We start from the raw sequence: 16248 nt of genomic DNA, 5'->3' as shown, positions 1-16248 counted from the left end.
GTTTGTAGTTGGTCTGAGGACAGTTCAGTTTTGTCTGGCTCTCTGTTAGAGGATCCGTAAGACATTGTAGGTGTGGTGAAGTTATGTACAGCAACCCAGAAAAACAAGAAAAGTTTACATAAAAGTAACAAAGTGAGGCAATTATAATACGCTTAAACAAAACAGAGGAAAAAGCTTGTAGTGCAAATAAAATGGAGAATGGCAAAAATGATATCAAGCAAAGAAACTTAAACATTTCATTTCTGAGTTCTCTAAAATAAAACGTATCTTGACTCAGTAACATGTACACCAGAAAATAATCTTAATCTTGTACCGGCACTGAAAATATTAGAATTTACATTCTGCAGTTACACATACAATTCAAAGATTTAGGCATTAAAAGGCTTTAATTTAGGCTTTAAGTATGGTTACATGATATTCATGCTAATGATTGTAACAAAATTTAGACATCCATGTAGTAATGGATCTTGTCGAAACAACAAGGAGGGCTGGAATCCAAATCATAGGTTTAATTTAAAAGGGATTAGTTGTATTTGTTGGTTTTGCCAGAAACTTACTTTCCTCAACCAATGATTTAAACCTCCGCCAGAAGCACTCATTTTACAAAGCACATTTTTTTTTAACCCGATTTTGAGATTGTACTTCAGGTGAATGGCATTGACTGTATATACTGGTGAATGGACGCTCCTTATGTCGCGCAATTACTGCGTCACCGCGTTGGTCATGACGTTTTTAGAGAGCGGCGCCGTTGCAAACTGGAATGGGAGCTGGCGATTTTTCCCATATTTTGATAGTTTAATCCGTGAATGGCGCCGAAACAGGACCCGAAGCCTAAATTTCAAGAAGGTAAGAAGTTGCCCGTGTCTTGTGCTGCTGGAGCTGCGGTGGCGACCGGTGCCGGAGCCGCTGGAAAGGTCCAAAATGTTCGCCATTGATCGAAACAAACACTGCCGCCGCCGCAGAACGGCTAGCATTATTAGCATTTATTGTTGTTGCTATGAGCACAAAATTAGGGTTTATCATTTTTTTATCCGCCGCTTTAGTTACCGACTTAGTCTTGTATTTACTATATGATTCGGTGTTAGCTAGAAAAAGGCTCGCACTTTCAATTTTAGTCTTGTTCAAGCCAAATAAAATGAGCGTTTCATTCATGCAGCGTTAGCTCTTTATGGATTTAACCGCTCACCTCTGTTTTCACTGAGCTAATGGTTAGCTGATTCCTAGCTGGCCTTACTGTGGGGCCGAGTTATCTTTTAACAAAAATCAAAAAATAAAAACCACTGCTCGCTGTTATCAGGTATTTCTGCTGCTATATGCAAGTCCACGATGTATTTAAGATGATTAGCTGGACCAAGGCTAGCGTGGTCATCTTTAGCAATTATCAGTTAATCTGGAATTAAATTATAACAGTCCAGTACATTTAGTTGATTCAAAAAGAGCAATGTTTGTTTTAACATACAGCTGAACTATGGAGCAGAAGAAAGTAGTAAAGTAAATTCAGTTTGGTAAGGAGCCCTGAAAATTGTGCTTAACAACATTAGTAGTAGTGCATCCATTCAGATCTGCTTCTCCAGCACAATCAGTGTAAATTAGCCTTTAGGATTAGTCTGACCATGAAAGTGGATGCCATAAACCTGAGCCTAAGTATTGTCCTTGGATGTCTGACTTTAAATTCTTAAATGTTTCACATATCAGAATCTATCAAATAGTACTACATGCTAATTGCTTCTGGTCAGAAGCCGTGTCTGTGTAGTTTAGTTTTGTTTTTGTTCAACTGTACGTGGACTACTCGCATGCTGATTTTAATCGACCAACACTCTGTTCAGGTGAAAGAGTGCTGTGTTTTCATGGGCCATTGCTCTACGAAGCTAAGGTAGGCTGCCTTAGTTAGCCTGTCTCTCTGATCATGCGATCCTCCTCTGTGACTCTGATGTGTGTTTTGACATTGAATCGTGCCTCTCTTTGCAGTGTGTTAAGATAAACATCAAGGAAAAACAAATCAAATACTTTATTCATTACAGTGGGTGGAATAAGAAGTAAGTTTTACTCTCGGCTAAATCAAGAACATGTGTACAGTAACGGTTTCACCCGTGTTTGATTTCTTTCCTGGTGTTTTCTCTTCCAGCTGGGACGAATGGGTTCCTGAAAGCAGAGTTCTTAAGTATGTGGACAGTAATCTGCAGAAACAGAAAGAGCTTCAGAGGGCCAATCAGTAAGTTCAGTCTCTCTTTTATGTATTTTTTTTTAATATATACAAATTTTGTTGTTTTTAAATTCCATCTTGAGTACACAGTACGGTGCATTATGTCTAGATACATCAATCAGCCATTGGTTGAGTGAATAACACAGATTGTGTCATTATCATGGCACCTGTCAGTGGGGGAGGGGGGCAGCTTTGACAACGGTCAAGTTGTGATGGCTAGATATGTATCTCCAAAACACAGATGCACAGATCCTAAGTTTCCAAAAGTGTCCTCCTTACGAAACCCACTGCAATCTTGTGTCTTGAAATCCCCATAACACAGATTCCTTGACTTTTGTGCAAAGTTGATATTTTATAAGGAGGAGACAAATCATTGTAAATCCTGAGTTGAACATCATGGGAGAATTCTGTGACAAGATGAAAAGGGAAATGGCTTTTTAAACATTATTTTGGGGGTGAAGTCAGCAAACCTTTGAAGCGTTTGGCAATTAGTGACTCCCATCTCCATTCATTTTCATAAGGGTCTGTTTATGTTAACCCAGTATAACTAGCTTGCCTGTAAAGACTTTGGTATAAATGATGTATTCTTAACTAAATGAACTTGTCTGGTTTTCTTTTAGAGACCATTATGTAGAAGGGAGAATGAGGGGAGCTGCGCCGAATAAGAAAATACCTGCTGCTACGCAGAAAAATGATGTGTAAGTTCAAGTCGCTTGTTTTATCTGTCGACTGCTGAACCTCTGCCTCTGAAATGATTTAGGCACTTAAAAATTCTAATTTCTTTTGCAGGAAAACCAAAAAGAACAAACAGAAGAGTGAGTATATCATGCTGCGTATTTACCTGTTTGACTGATTTAATATCACAAATTTAATTCTTTCAATTTACAGCTGTCAATAACCGTTAATTATGTGTCTGTGCAGCTCCTGGAGCAGGAGAAGGGACTAGTTCGGGAGGGGACCCGACACACCCTCCACGAAAGAAGAGAGCACGTGTCGATCCAACTGTGGAAAGTGTGAGTTTATATTTTTCCTGCTGTGATTTGGCCAAATATATCTCATCTGCACTGAAAGTAATAGAATGAGAAGAAACTACAACAAACACCACAAGCTCAGGTAGAGCTAAATATTGTGGTAAAAAGGTTGTGGTATTTATTAAATCTGCTCCTGTGTGTTTAGGAGGAAACCTTCATAAATCGAGTGGAGGTCAAAGTGAAAATCCCCGAGGAGCTGAAGCCGTGGCTTGTGGATGACTGGGACCTGATTACACGGCAAAAACAGGTTCGTAAGCAGTGACTTTAGGATTTAATTAGTTTCTATTGTGACGTGTATTTACACTATGGTTTGTCTTCTCTGTCTTCAGCTTTTCCACCTACCTGCCAAAAAGAATGTCGATGCAGTGCTTGAAGATTATGCAAACTACAAGAAATCAAGAGGAAACTCTGACAGCAAGTAAAGACTGTTACTTGTCATTTTCTCTTATGAAGCTGACACGCTTGTTATATCTGTTACTAATATCTGTTAATGGTTCACCACAGAGAAATAACCGTTTTTATCTCCTCTGCTCAGGGAGTTTGCTGTAAACGAGGTGGTCGCTGGTATCCGGGAATATTTCAATGTTATGCTGGGGACGCAGCTTCTCTACAAATTTGAGAGGCCTCAGTACGCAGACATCCTGGCCAACCACCCAGACACATCTATCTCTCAGATCTACGGCGCTCCTCATCTACTCAGACTCTTCGGTAAAAACACTCAACATAACATTACTGTGGAGTCTTACAGAAATGAGCAATGGCCTTTAAAGAGTCAGTAAATGCCATCAGGATGAGGCAGACATGACGTAAATAACAAATGTGTCTGAAACTTTATGCCATGAAACTCCACTTTAAGATAAAGATAAATCAATCAAAGAGATCTCTAAAGATCTCCTCCGTACTCATTAGAGATTTCACTGCTTTCTTGCAAGACTTGGTTTTGCACGACGACTCTCTAATGACTGTGTCTCGACATCAGACCACAATTGAGGGAGATCCAAAACATGACGGAAGCCAGAACTCTGAGAGCGCCGTCAGGCCTTGAAAGTTGATGTGCATATATATATCTTAAAAATGACAACCTACGTAATGACACTCAAAACCAGTGTGACCCATTTAATGTAAAAAAAAAAAGAAGAAGAAGAAAAGATAAAAGTCTAAAACACTGAATGACCTAACTGCCTGATGCTAATACTTAGTTGAAGCACGCTCTGATTTTTATTACATCTGTTCTTTGTAAACTCTTTGTGGCCGATGGATCCTACGAGAACAGATGAGATTTCTTTTCGAGTTAATCAGTCACTTCAGTGGTAGATGGGTGTGTACCGCTTCGCATGAGCTGGATGAGAATTTGATTGTGAACACAGCCGTGCGCTCTCTTAGAAAAAAAGGTGTGCGCACTTGTGAAGCCTGGTTATTGTGTGTTTTGGATCATCTATTAAAGGTTTGATGTGATTTATCAAGGTCACTGTGACCTCACAAATCCCGTCTTTGGCCATAACTCAAGGAGCTGCGTTCCTGTTATGAGGAACCTTAACAATAAATATGAAAGAGCATAAAATAATTAAAGGATGACATTTTATATTCATGACATTTTATATTCAAAAGGTCAGCGTCGGTGTGACATGATGTTCCGCAGAAACACTTTTATTAAATCCTTTCAAAACTCTGGCAGCGGTTATCTCTGAGTTAAAAGACACGTATTTCCCCTGTGTCTGCGCGTGATGAGTTCTGAAACTCTGATCACATTTGGAAATTCACTCTGGCTTCAATGATGAGAAGTTATAATTTGTTTTTGAACATTAAACCGAATCTCTGCACCGTCGTGAACAATTCAAGCCACATTTACAGCTTTTCAGCCAGCCATCACATTATCCTCTTGCGCTTAAAGAGAAATATTCTCACACACATCAGGTAGATTTGCACATTAGATATAAAAGAGTAACACTTGAAGTATCTTCTTGTGGAGATGAGTGAAGTGGAGGTATTGACGTATTTCTAATGAGCTTTCCTCTATAAAAGTCAAGGTCACGTGGTGTAAAACTCTGTCATTGTTTGGTTTTGAAAGTGAGGATCGGAGCCATGCTGGCGTACACTCCTCTTGATGAGAAGAGCCTTGCACTGCTGCTCAGTTACCTACAAGACTTCCTCAAGTGAGTATTCAGAAATGTCTTAACAAAAGCCTCGTAGTGATCAGTCCGCAGCAGCTGAGACAAACGTTGCTCCGTTGCAGGTACCTTGTAAAGAACTCGGCGTCGCTCTTCAATGCCAGCGACTATGAAGTTGCCCCTCCAGAGTACCACCGCAAGGCCGTTTGAGGTTTTATATTTCAGGATCTGAAGCCTCCGTGCGTTGACGTTGGCAGACGACGTCCTTTTACCTGTCGAAAGGATTTCACAAGGCGCCTTTGGAGAAAGGATTGTGCGAGATCTGTTGATTTTTATTAAAGAAGAATCGCAACAAGATGTCAGACTGATCCCTGGACAAATTTATTTTCTTTCATGTGGAAAGCTGCTGATTACGCTCTTCCTGTATTGGTATGTTTTTGAGTACCACTTTTTAGTTTCTAAGACTTTTTGTTGGTCCAACATTTATCAACATCTTCAGAAACAGGATTTCATCATGAATGTTTTTTTGTTTGTTTGTTTTTTTGATTTGGATGCTGGCTAAATTTGTCTCTTAGACTGTCATCGTTTTCTAATAAAAACTTTAACTCTCCAGATGTTGGTGTTTGTCTTGAAGCTGATTTTAGATGTAAGTAGAGTCTACGGTGGATGATGGAATTATTTTTTCTTTTGTTACAGACGATATACTGTCCTCACATAAGTGTTATGGAGTTTTCTATTTGTTAAGTCGCTTGATTTGAAGAGTACGTTTTGCTCAAATAATCAACTATTTCAGAGAAGATTTGTTTTTGTGACATTTTGAGGAAGTTCTGTTAATCAACTAATTTTAAATGCATTTAAAATCATTTAATTTTGAATGCAGAAATGTGCATTTCTGTTAATGAAATTTTAATTGTGCGAGTAATCAGTTTGAAGTATTACTGTTATAATATCTTAGGTTTAAGCGGCTCATTTATGACATAAGCTGCTTGATGTGGACAATATTTCAGGATACATGATCACAAATTAATAGTAGTTACTTTATTAATTGTGTAATTGACAGCCCCACTAATTGCTCATTTTGCAAAAGTAATGTATTTTCATATAGTCTAAGTTTTGTATGCAGTTGTGAGTGGGAACTCCCATGTGAGTCGTGAGTGAAGTGTGTTATTGGAGCTGATTACAGGTCACGTGGTTGGCCGGCAGACACCAGTTAAATCAGGAAAACATATCTACCAGGAGCACAGAGTGTAATCATCATTTAACACAGTAGAAAGATCAAGGGTATAAATGTTAGTAGTCATGGTGAGGTTCCAGTTTCTTTTCTATTTTCTGTGTGTGTTTGCTCACTGACATGACTTATTGCACAGAAATTGGCCGTTATTAATGTTATCATCAGCATGTGTGTTTTTCCTCCAGTGCTCATTCATTTTTTTTTTTTTTTTTTCCCCCTCCTGGAATTAACTTGTGTTTGATTAGTTTTCCTAATCATCTGCTCATGTCCCGTCTCTGGTTTGTTTAGTTGACCTGGGATGTTGGAGCATCAGCAGCACAGACTGTATTCTGCTTTATTTCAGCTAATTGTTGGTGACTGCAGCCAAGATTACTTTTTTCTGCAGAAATAAAAAGTAGCGTAGGACTTACTTAGTCTGAATTAGACAGGTGGTCTTCATTTAAACACTTGAAAGCAGCAGTCTTGGCTCTGAGCTGTGGCTCTGCTGTAAAGCTTTTAATACTCCACTTTACCCAATGATTTTAAACATATCTGGGTGTCATAGACACCTGTGTTTTCGCCCTCGTACTGGCTGAGAGGATTTTCCTGCTCTGGTGGTTTGAACGCGGTCAGCTCTTCAAAACTGGTGGTGGAATAAAACCCCGGTGATGGAAAGCATGTGTGCTGCAGTCTGGGTGTTTTGTTGAGCAAAGAAATGTAATAGTCTATTGAACCCAGGCCAGCGCGCCCTACTCTTCTCACCTCTCTGCACTAAAAAATGTGTTCAGCACAATCCCCTCCAGCCAGCTCCTTTTCCACTGTTGTGACTTACTTGACATGAAAAGGAGAAGCTAAATATTAGTTTCAGGCTGATTTGTGGTTTCATCTGTCAGCTGCTCGCAGTTGTTATGGCAAGAACAATTCAAAAAGAATTTCTTTAATCCAATTTCCCCCGGCCTTAACCGAGACCATATGTGTTTTCGCTGGAGTCGCTCTCAGATCACAGCACCCTCATGGCTTTTAACGGCCCGTCAGAAAGACTGACACGCACGCAGGGCTTCTCTGCAGATCCGTTCAGGGAGACACCTCAGTGCCTGCTCCTTGCTTGGCTCCGTTCGGCGCTTGCGATTAACACTTGACACGCCAAGTTTTAGAGGTCGCCGAGAGGTTTCCTCTGGTGCGAGGGCTTTCATGTGATCCAGGTGACGAGAAGCCTCAGCGCTGTCATTACCTGATAGATGAGAGGGACGTATGCAGGGTACTGCCACCACTAATGATACTGCTTGGAGCCTGAGTGATGGTTTGAGCAGGTTTACCTCCCGTGCGTCTGTTCTGGTCTGCCAACCTAAAGGCACTTCAGACAGGTCTGCAGAAACCACTTGGATCAGAAATGTCCTGAGTTCATTTCCTTTGGGGATGATCTTACACGGGATTTAACCGAATAAATGTGAGGTTGTGTTTTACGTATTAGAACAAATTATCCTTAGCTCTTATGTTAGTGTAAAAAAAAAAAAAAAACAGTTGTAGAAAGTTCACTTGAAGTACTGTACTTGAGTGTACTTTTATGGTGCTTTGCTTTTTTAAATATTTTGTTCTGCTTCATACTTATGCTCCACTAAACTTCACAGAAGGAGGCTTTCAGTAGAAAAGATATCCTTATTTTGGCACTTGATGTAGCTTATGGCTTTGCTCCTTCAACAAATACTGGGAGGAGGAGGAAACACCAGCCACTCTCTGATGGAAAAGCTTTTTTAAGCCTCCTTTTTTTCTCTTTATAAAGAAATCAAGTTAAATCACTTAGGTTTATGTTTTCACCCTCAGTTTACTTTACCTGCAGTTTGCAATGACTGACCGTAACCCCTGTTGCTGAGGGAACTGATACTTTTCAAGAAGGGATGTTCACAATGTAAATTACCCTAATAACCAGAAGTTTCCAGCCTTGCTATATGAGCACTGAAATGTGTTTTTTTTTATGCTGTAATCATAAAAAAACCTTCTGTTCACACTGAACATAAGGTAAAAATGATGATATTCACAAATATCTGTCAAAATATACTGTTTATATAATTGCTTTAAGGACAGTTGAGACGACAACAGCGTGTATAAACGGCACATGTGCGAGGGGATTGTACACAGTTTGTTTAGTCGAGGCCGTAAGTGGCGTCTGTTTTCCAGTCACGGTCAGCTGGGGCTAGACGTACCAGGAGGTGACTCGGCCATGTGTGGCCTGATGGCTCCTGGCGAGAAAGAGCCTCTTAACCGCTTTGAGGCCCGTGGCTGTACTTTCAGTGGAAATGGTGGGTGACAAAATCCACATCTATCCATCGAATCTTCAAAAAGTTTGTCCTTTGTTTGTACTAACAGTCCCCTGCAGCTCAACACATGTCTTTGTTATTGTGTTATTGTGTGAAGGAAACCAGTTTATTGAATTACGACCCTGCACTGAAGCTGAAGGACTGGAACTTTGTGAACATGTTACGAACCCCTCATCGGCCAGGATTAACGTGAGGAATGTCTACAGCAGGATGAACTTGTTTCAGTGCTCATATAGATCTATATATACATCTGTGTAGCTCATACAGATGGCTGCCTGTTGTTTATAGCTCAGCTTTTGTTTCCACCACCTCCTGAGGGGAATCCTCGGTTGCAAAATCCTCTGCTGTGTTCTCCAGTTTGTGTCTGGGGTATGTTGCTCAGCAGGTCTTGTGTGGAGGGTTTCATTGCCGTGGACTAGAATTATCCTGTGAAACCAGTAGGAGTGAGGATTCATTACTGTGGGAGTCGCATGTTTTAATGTGCTGATGTCATGAAAATGTCACTTTAAATGAAAGAAATCAAAACTTCACCTGCTGCTGAAACAAGTTTGCTCTGGTGCAATACCGAGCGATGGCCACCAGATGGCAGGATTGCTCAGAACAACATCTCTCACAAAGCCGGGTTTTCTGGTTTGCAGTGGGATTTTTGTGGGATGTCATTACTGACAGTGCTGACTCCTGGATTTATTTCCAGAGTCATTTGTCTCCTAACAGCAACACATATGATACATCGACTCTAGAGGAAGATTAAGTTACCGTGGAGATGTAACGCCAATAAAAGAGATTGTCATCTTTCTTCGTCCTCCAGACCGTAAAGACAAACTCCTGCAGGGACAGCGGAGAGTCCCGTCTTATTAGACAACAAATGTTATCCGTTTAAATGACTAATGAAAGCCATTTGTGCTCCGTGTTCCTCCTCCAGAGCATATCCATCTGCTTCAAGCTCTCTGAGGTGAAAGACTGTCAGTGTTTAATGTGGTTGTGAATGTTTCCCCAGACTAGGACTTAGTGGTAGACTAATTACACAATGGGCACGCAGCCTCAGTAGCACACTGCTGCCAGAGTCTTGTGTGACTGCATGTCATTAGTATTGGAAAAGTGCGTTCGCCACAAAGGGCTGCGGTCACTCTGAGCCATTAAAACATGAAAGGACCTATCCCGCTCTTCTGGAGAAGGAATTTGCAAGACATAAACAGCCTGTAAAATGGAAAACTACATCTGTGTCCATTTGTTTTCCTGAAAGGCGGCCAGATTTGGTAATTCTTACTGAGATTCTTTCCAATAACAGAGAGCAGTCCAAATAAAGTGGAAGGACTATTTGATCCATCTGTTTTCAATGTGGCGTAGTAGTGGTTTTGGTGCACAGGATCCCGACTCCGTGGGAGACTGAGGAAATTGTGGAGGCCTCAGAGCGGGCTGGGGCCTTTTCTGCATTTGCAGTGAAGGTTTATCACATGTGCAATGAGTCGATCTTTCGTCTGAAACATAACTCAACCCCGAGCACAGTGTGGAAAGTAACTTGGAGTACATTTATTCAGATACTTTCCTCAAGTGTTTTTTACACTGTGGTATCATTTACAGTAATCTGAATACTTCTTCCACACAGATCAGTCATTCTGTCTGAGTCTGGTCTTTTATGATCTGGGAAAGGAGAGAATTAGTAAAACATACCTCAGTCTTTTCTGAGAATCAGTAACCGCCACAGCCTTATTCTGAAATCTTTATTCATGAGGATCAAACTTATGAAATTGTGGAGATTTCAGCGCGAGCTGGGGCCTTTAGTCATTTTACATATATTGCTTATAAATAATTACAATTTTGTTTCTGCCCAGAGCTTTTTCTCTATTCAGAGGGTGTTGGTAAATGTTCGTTCTTCACTTTTCAGCATTTTCGCTTTTCTATTTCCAGCCAGTGAGATTGAAACAGCCTCTTGTAGTCATTTCAGCTTGTGGCCCCTTGAAACAAAGGCATGTATACTCACTATCTTTATTCACCGGTTATTTTTTCTTTCTTGTTCTATGTGAATATTTCTCCCAATATCTTGCATGTTTACATAGTATCCACTAATTTAAAACATGTTCGTAAGGAAGAATGAGTCCTTATTTTGTCCTCTAGCTTGGGAATGAGTTTGTGAATGTACACATATTTTTTTTGTAGGGCCTGTACCTTCGAGGACCAGTGTCCTGGAGTCACAATAATGCTGCTCAGACCTCAGCTCAGCTTCAGTCAGAAACCCAGAGCAAACGAGCCCGTCACTGAAATAGTTAGATGTAAATTTAATCTACAGGGACTTCACTGTGTTAGACATCACCTTGCCAGAAAATGGAGTTTTCTTTTGATGTTGAGCAGGGATGTAAAAAGCTGTGAACTGGCAGCTCTGAATATCTAAAAAGACAAGCCTCTGTCTCTGTGCCTCATTAGGCTGAATACTGAGCTAAAACACCTTTTCATGTCACCTTAGTAAACAGCTTAATGTGCACCCCTTTCATCTGCTATCCCCCTGTGTCTCCCCACGGCTTTGATCCGCGCCGCCCGAGCGGCTGGGTACGATTGCTCCTCTTCACTGTAGATTTGTCTCTATGTTAATTTGGATTTCCTGATAAGCCATTTCTGGAAAGCCCCACTCAGGCGATAAGTGCGGGGCAGAGATGTCATTTAACCCCTGACACCTCTCATGACAGAGATGGATGTCCTTTTTGGGATTCCACATGGAAGCAATCTATCAGTCGGCTAAGCGTCGTAAATTTCAAGCAGTAAATTTTATTGGCGGGGCGGTGCCGCAAAAGAGAAACATAGATGTTGCGTAACAGTGCTGTAACTCTCTGCAAATGAATTGTTGCTTGGAAGGAAAGAAATTGCTCGAAACGTCTCCAGGAAGTACAACTGTGGAACACGAGGTGTACTTTCGAGTAGAAAATCTCAGATAGCTTGACCTCACATGAACTCTGACCTAATTTGGACAAAAACCAGAAGTTTGGCTACTCTTGTCTTTGAATTTGTGTGTGCTTTTTTTTTCTTTTCTTGTTTATTTATTTATTTTTTTGTGACAAATTAAATGAAGTTGAATCTCATGAAACCTTTTTCAAAGCAGATACGAAACCGAGAACGGAGAGTTTTCCTGTTTTGACCTGCAGAGGGCAGACTTGGTTGAGGGGAAAAAAGCCGAAAGCAAAGAGGAGTTGAAGTAGCCTCACCCAGTAGCCAGTTTATTAGGTACACCGTCGGACGTATACAACAATTCTGCAATAAATCTTGTCCTCTTGGTACCGTCCTCAGATGATCGTTTTTGGAGATCGTGCTTAGTTTTTTATTAAACTGTTCTGGCAGTGTTTGTGGTAATTTTACACCTCATTTATTTATAAGATTAGAAACACCTAGGTGTGTGACAGAAAGGTAAAGCAGTGATAACATTTTAAATGTAACATGCTGTTAAACTGGTATCATATGTTTTGCTGCTGACCTGTTCAGAGCAGCTAATTACTTCCCTGTTGATTGTTCTCTAAACTGTAGGTCAAGTGCTGACTATAGATAAGTACCTCATACAACCCCCACTTCAAAGAAACCAAACTATCCTTTTAAATGCATGACTGCTGCATTGGCCTACAGTGTGTTTAAGCGCCTCTAATCATCTGGTATCTGAGATGTGCTTCTAGCTGCATTACAGTTTTTCTGAGACACTCTGGATCATCATGGAAACATTTGAATGCGTGAAAGTGTAGTAACACAGTTTAACAGCTGTTCCGTGAAATCCCACCTCCGAACAGGACAGGCAGCGGCGCACTTTAAGATTTGTAAGAATGTAACGGCGCTATCTCATTAGGAGGCCTGAACCATGACAGTTACAGCTCCTCCAACTGTGCTGTTGGTCAGTTTCGAGGGCTGAGTGATTTCTCCTGACCTCGGCGTGCCACAGCGTTGCCCTCAGTGCTCAAACTATCCCTGTTGCTTGTTGACAGCAGCTCCCTTCTGGGGCTGCTGGGGATTGGCCCGACGCTGACCTCCTGCCAGTCCGCTGGAGGAGAGAAGGAGGCCGGTTCGCACTGGGCGGAGAGGGAGAAGACGGGGGGAGTAATGAGGAGAGGAGGGGAGCGCCTGACACACACACACGCTTTTGCACGTTTGGCACGGTTGATGTGAGGTTTTTTAAGACCTTCCTCCCACACGTTTCCACTGCGTGAGTCAAAGGGCAACGTACTAATTTATTAAATTACTACTTTCATTTTGCTCCCAGGTACGTTTTTACGGGTTATAGTTATAGGTGTAAAATGACGCAAATATTTTCATGGTTGTTGTCTGATTTGCATGATGGAGTTGGCTTCATGTCCGACTGGGCTTGTTGACTACTGTATGGGCACAGGGAGCAGTGTATTATTATAATTTCAGAGGAAAATGTTAGGTTTCCTCTGAGCTCATAAATAGTCTAGGTGTCATCATATTGGAGCTAAATTAGCCCAGAATTTTGTGCTGTACATCAAACAGAAACGTCAGAGAATCAATTAATGATTAATACGCCATATGTTTGTGGTGGCGTTTTGAATATCAATTCGACTCCCGCCGGATGTCTAATCACCTGATTCCATTGTGTTGAAACACAACAACGGAGCTGTTGGAAGCGCCGTCGTGTCAGCGAGCTCAAATGTTTTGATCCACCTCCACGATATCATAAGATATTCATCGCTCCAGTGGAGAAACACGTCTGCTGGGGCCCAACAGAGAGGCGTGCATGCAGAAATTTGCCGTGTGCCTGGGACTGCTGTAGAGATTCCACCCAAGGCAAGGCTCCGTTCACGCTGCACCATAGAGGATGTTGTGGATATGGCCTTGACAGCACGCTCTAGCCCCGAGGCCTGAAGAGGGACAGGAAACAGTTGGCTCTTGGTCGACTGAAGTGGTGCCTGGGACTTTCCCACACGCCTCAGGACGCTCCTCATTCAGCCCGGTCTGTGGTTGGAGCGTGTGTCTGCACCACTTCACACCAGGGAGAGGAGGGAGGGAGGGGGCGGTGCAGGCTTACTGTGGAAGTTGAAGAAAACTTTTCAGAGGGGATTCATTGCCCCTTAGCTGAGAGAACAGCATAAATTATTTGCGCTGGCAGATGTTCACAGACCCAAATATGCATGAATTTGTAGAGCTGGCAGGCTTCCCTCAGCCAAACGTACTGGTTTTCACGATGCGTGCAGGAGCAGTTGTTATTCTGGCTGTTTTACAGAGAGCATTAATCTGAGCTGTCAGCACCACCAACCACTTTGGTGGAAATTATTTCACTCCTTAATAAGGGAACTCTGGTGCTGTATTACATATGGCGGTCAGGGTAACATTCTTGGTGGGTCTGTCATCATGTAGCTGTTCTCCAACAGTGAGCCTTCTGTGTTTGGCCTGTAGCACACTCTGCAACCCAGAGATGAAAAGAATACACTAACTAGACATTAAACGAAATCGCTACCTCTCACGTTCTCTCTGCCGGTGAAGATGAAGCTTACCTCCTGCCAGGAAGACGGAGAAATTCAATATTATATCGATCGGTGACTGAATTTCTCTTACTTGTTTAACCGAGGGTAAAAATATTATTTTGACATCAGCCTGTCTTTGCATGTGTGCAGAAACTAGAGTTACCGGTAATGTTTTTCTTGAGCTTTCGCAGCTCTTCTCTGACACATTTCACATTAAGAGCCTTCACAGATGTAATGTTTGTGCAGGGCCGTTGCAGTTGCCTTTGACCTCAAACGTGTTTACGACCTCAAGTCTCGATACATGACCATATTGGAAAATGGATTAGGAAAATACATGCTGCAGTCCCGTCTGTGGTCAGTTATTCTGGCCACACTAAGCAGTGGTCATTATATGGGCTCTGAAGCTCATTCAGACAAAAGCAGCAGTTTGCGACTCGCGTATAGCTGCTGTTTGCAAAATATTGTGTTTCTATTTTTCAGTTCCTTTTATAGGTATGCAGTCATGAACCGAAATCGAAGCAACACCTGCATGCACGTTGTATAATCAAGCCATCGTCAGTGCTCCTAGATGCAAATAACAATAATAAAGGTAGATGAGACAACCTGTAACTGTCACGCTGCATCTAACTGCTGAGGGAGAAGTGACTTCGAGCCTTTCCAACAGGAGGACTTTGGCAGACTGCCACTTAGTGTGGTCCCCCTGAGGGCCCTTACTCGTGAATCAGAGAAAATGGGAATTACACATATTAAAGAGGGTAAACGTCAGTAATCACAGCACTGGGAGGATGCTTGAGGACTCATCAGGCCCGCTGCTGCTTTTTTAGAGACACTTGTTTCAAGGAGCCACTGTGTTTAGCAGCTGACAGCGCCACTGCAACCGGCGAAATTACACATTTCACAAAGGCACCCACCTATGAGATTCACCACCGGCACACCTTTATTTACTCCCCAGCCGCTACACGCAGACGGTGTGTACTGCAATAACACCGCTTGACCTCCTGATCTGTGAGTCACGCAGCAGGCTGCTCGGGTTACAGCCTGTCATGTCCGTTATTGTCCCGTGTCCATTGATATTTCCAGCGTGTTTGTCCTACATTGACTGGCTTGTCGACCCGCACAGAGGCAAGCTTGGTAGTTTTGACACGGAAAAGTTTGTTTGTTTGTCTGTCTGGTGAGCAGAGGTCACGCAGTGGTATGTTTGTTTGTCGGGTCAATTGAGTCCAGTAACAGAGGAGGCCAGTGATGGAGGGAGAGGCACTCATCAGTGGCCCTTCCTCTCTGTGTGTTCCCTCTTCTGCCAGAGATGGCCAGACCACCAGGCCCTTTAGCCCAACTCCCAGATAAGATGTCTGGAGTCGCTCCACATGACTTAGTGCTGTTGGTGCTTTGACAGAAAACAACCCTCAAGGGAAACTCAGGCAACCGTAAATATTTAGGCACCAAAGAGCTTTATGGAGTTTGTTGTAAAAGGATTTATAGCAGCCTGGGAGGCCATGCATCAGTGTCCGAGGGCCCGAAGCAGCCAGTGTTTACAGCATCGCATGTGAATCCTCCCTAAACTCTCGGCCAAGCCTGGAGAACTGAACCAAATAAGCACTTCAGCGCTAGGAATGCAAACACCACAACTGCTCCAAATAGGTTTCAGAAAACAGGTGTGAGCTCGTCCTCGTCCCGGTTCAAAGATTGCAACAACCTGCCGAGATGATTCACAAACAAGTCACGTCGAGGCCTTATATGGGCCGATTAGGAAATATTGGTTCTGTGCCTCGTGGAGATTTGATGCAATTATTGGCTCTATAAACCTGAGACTGAAAACAGACACGCAGTTGACAGATCTTAATATATTTAAAAATTGCTCAGCAGTATATTTAAAAGGAACGGTTTGAATAAATGACGGCACTTGCTTTTCTTCCATGATGACATAACCCTCT

The 16248-nt window shown here is 42.2% G+C and overlaps 1 protein-coding gene across 2 annotated transcripts; it reads left to right on the top strand.

The window, feature by feature from the left end:
* Positions 1-662: 662 nt before the first annotated feature.
* Positions 663-5952, top strand: morf4l1 (mortality factor 4 like 1). 2 transcript variants are annotated; one of them, XM_084554533.1, is made up of 12 exons: positions 713-846; positions 1827-1873; positions 1969-2036; positions 2126-2212; positions 2824-2901; positions 2993-3018; positions 3125-3216; positions 3380-3481; positions 3564-3652; positions 3770-3942; positions 5303-5387; positions 5468-5952. In XM_084554533.1, exons 1-12 carry the CDS (start codon positions 807-809, stop codon positions 5550-5552), a joined length of 972 nt encoding a protein of 323 aa, XP_084410659.1. In that variant the 5' UTR covers positions 713-806; the 3' UTR covers positions 5553-5952. The 2 variants fall into 2 exon arrangements, with proteins under 2 accessions (XP_084410658.1, XP_084410659.1); XM_084554532.1 differs by lacking the exon at positions 1827-1873 and having other exon boundaries at positions 663-846.
* The last annotated feature ends 10296 nt before the right edge of the window (positions 5953-16248 follow it).

Source organism: Chelon labrosus (assembly GCF_963514085.1).
Source record: "Chelon labrosus genome assembly, chromosome: 11".
NCBI lineage: Eukaryota > Metazoa > Chordata > Actinopteri > Mugiliformes > Mugilidae > Chelon > Chelon labrosus.
This window is presented reverse-complemented; position numbering and strand designations above follow the sequence as displayed.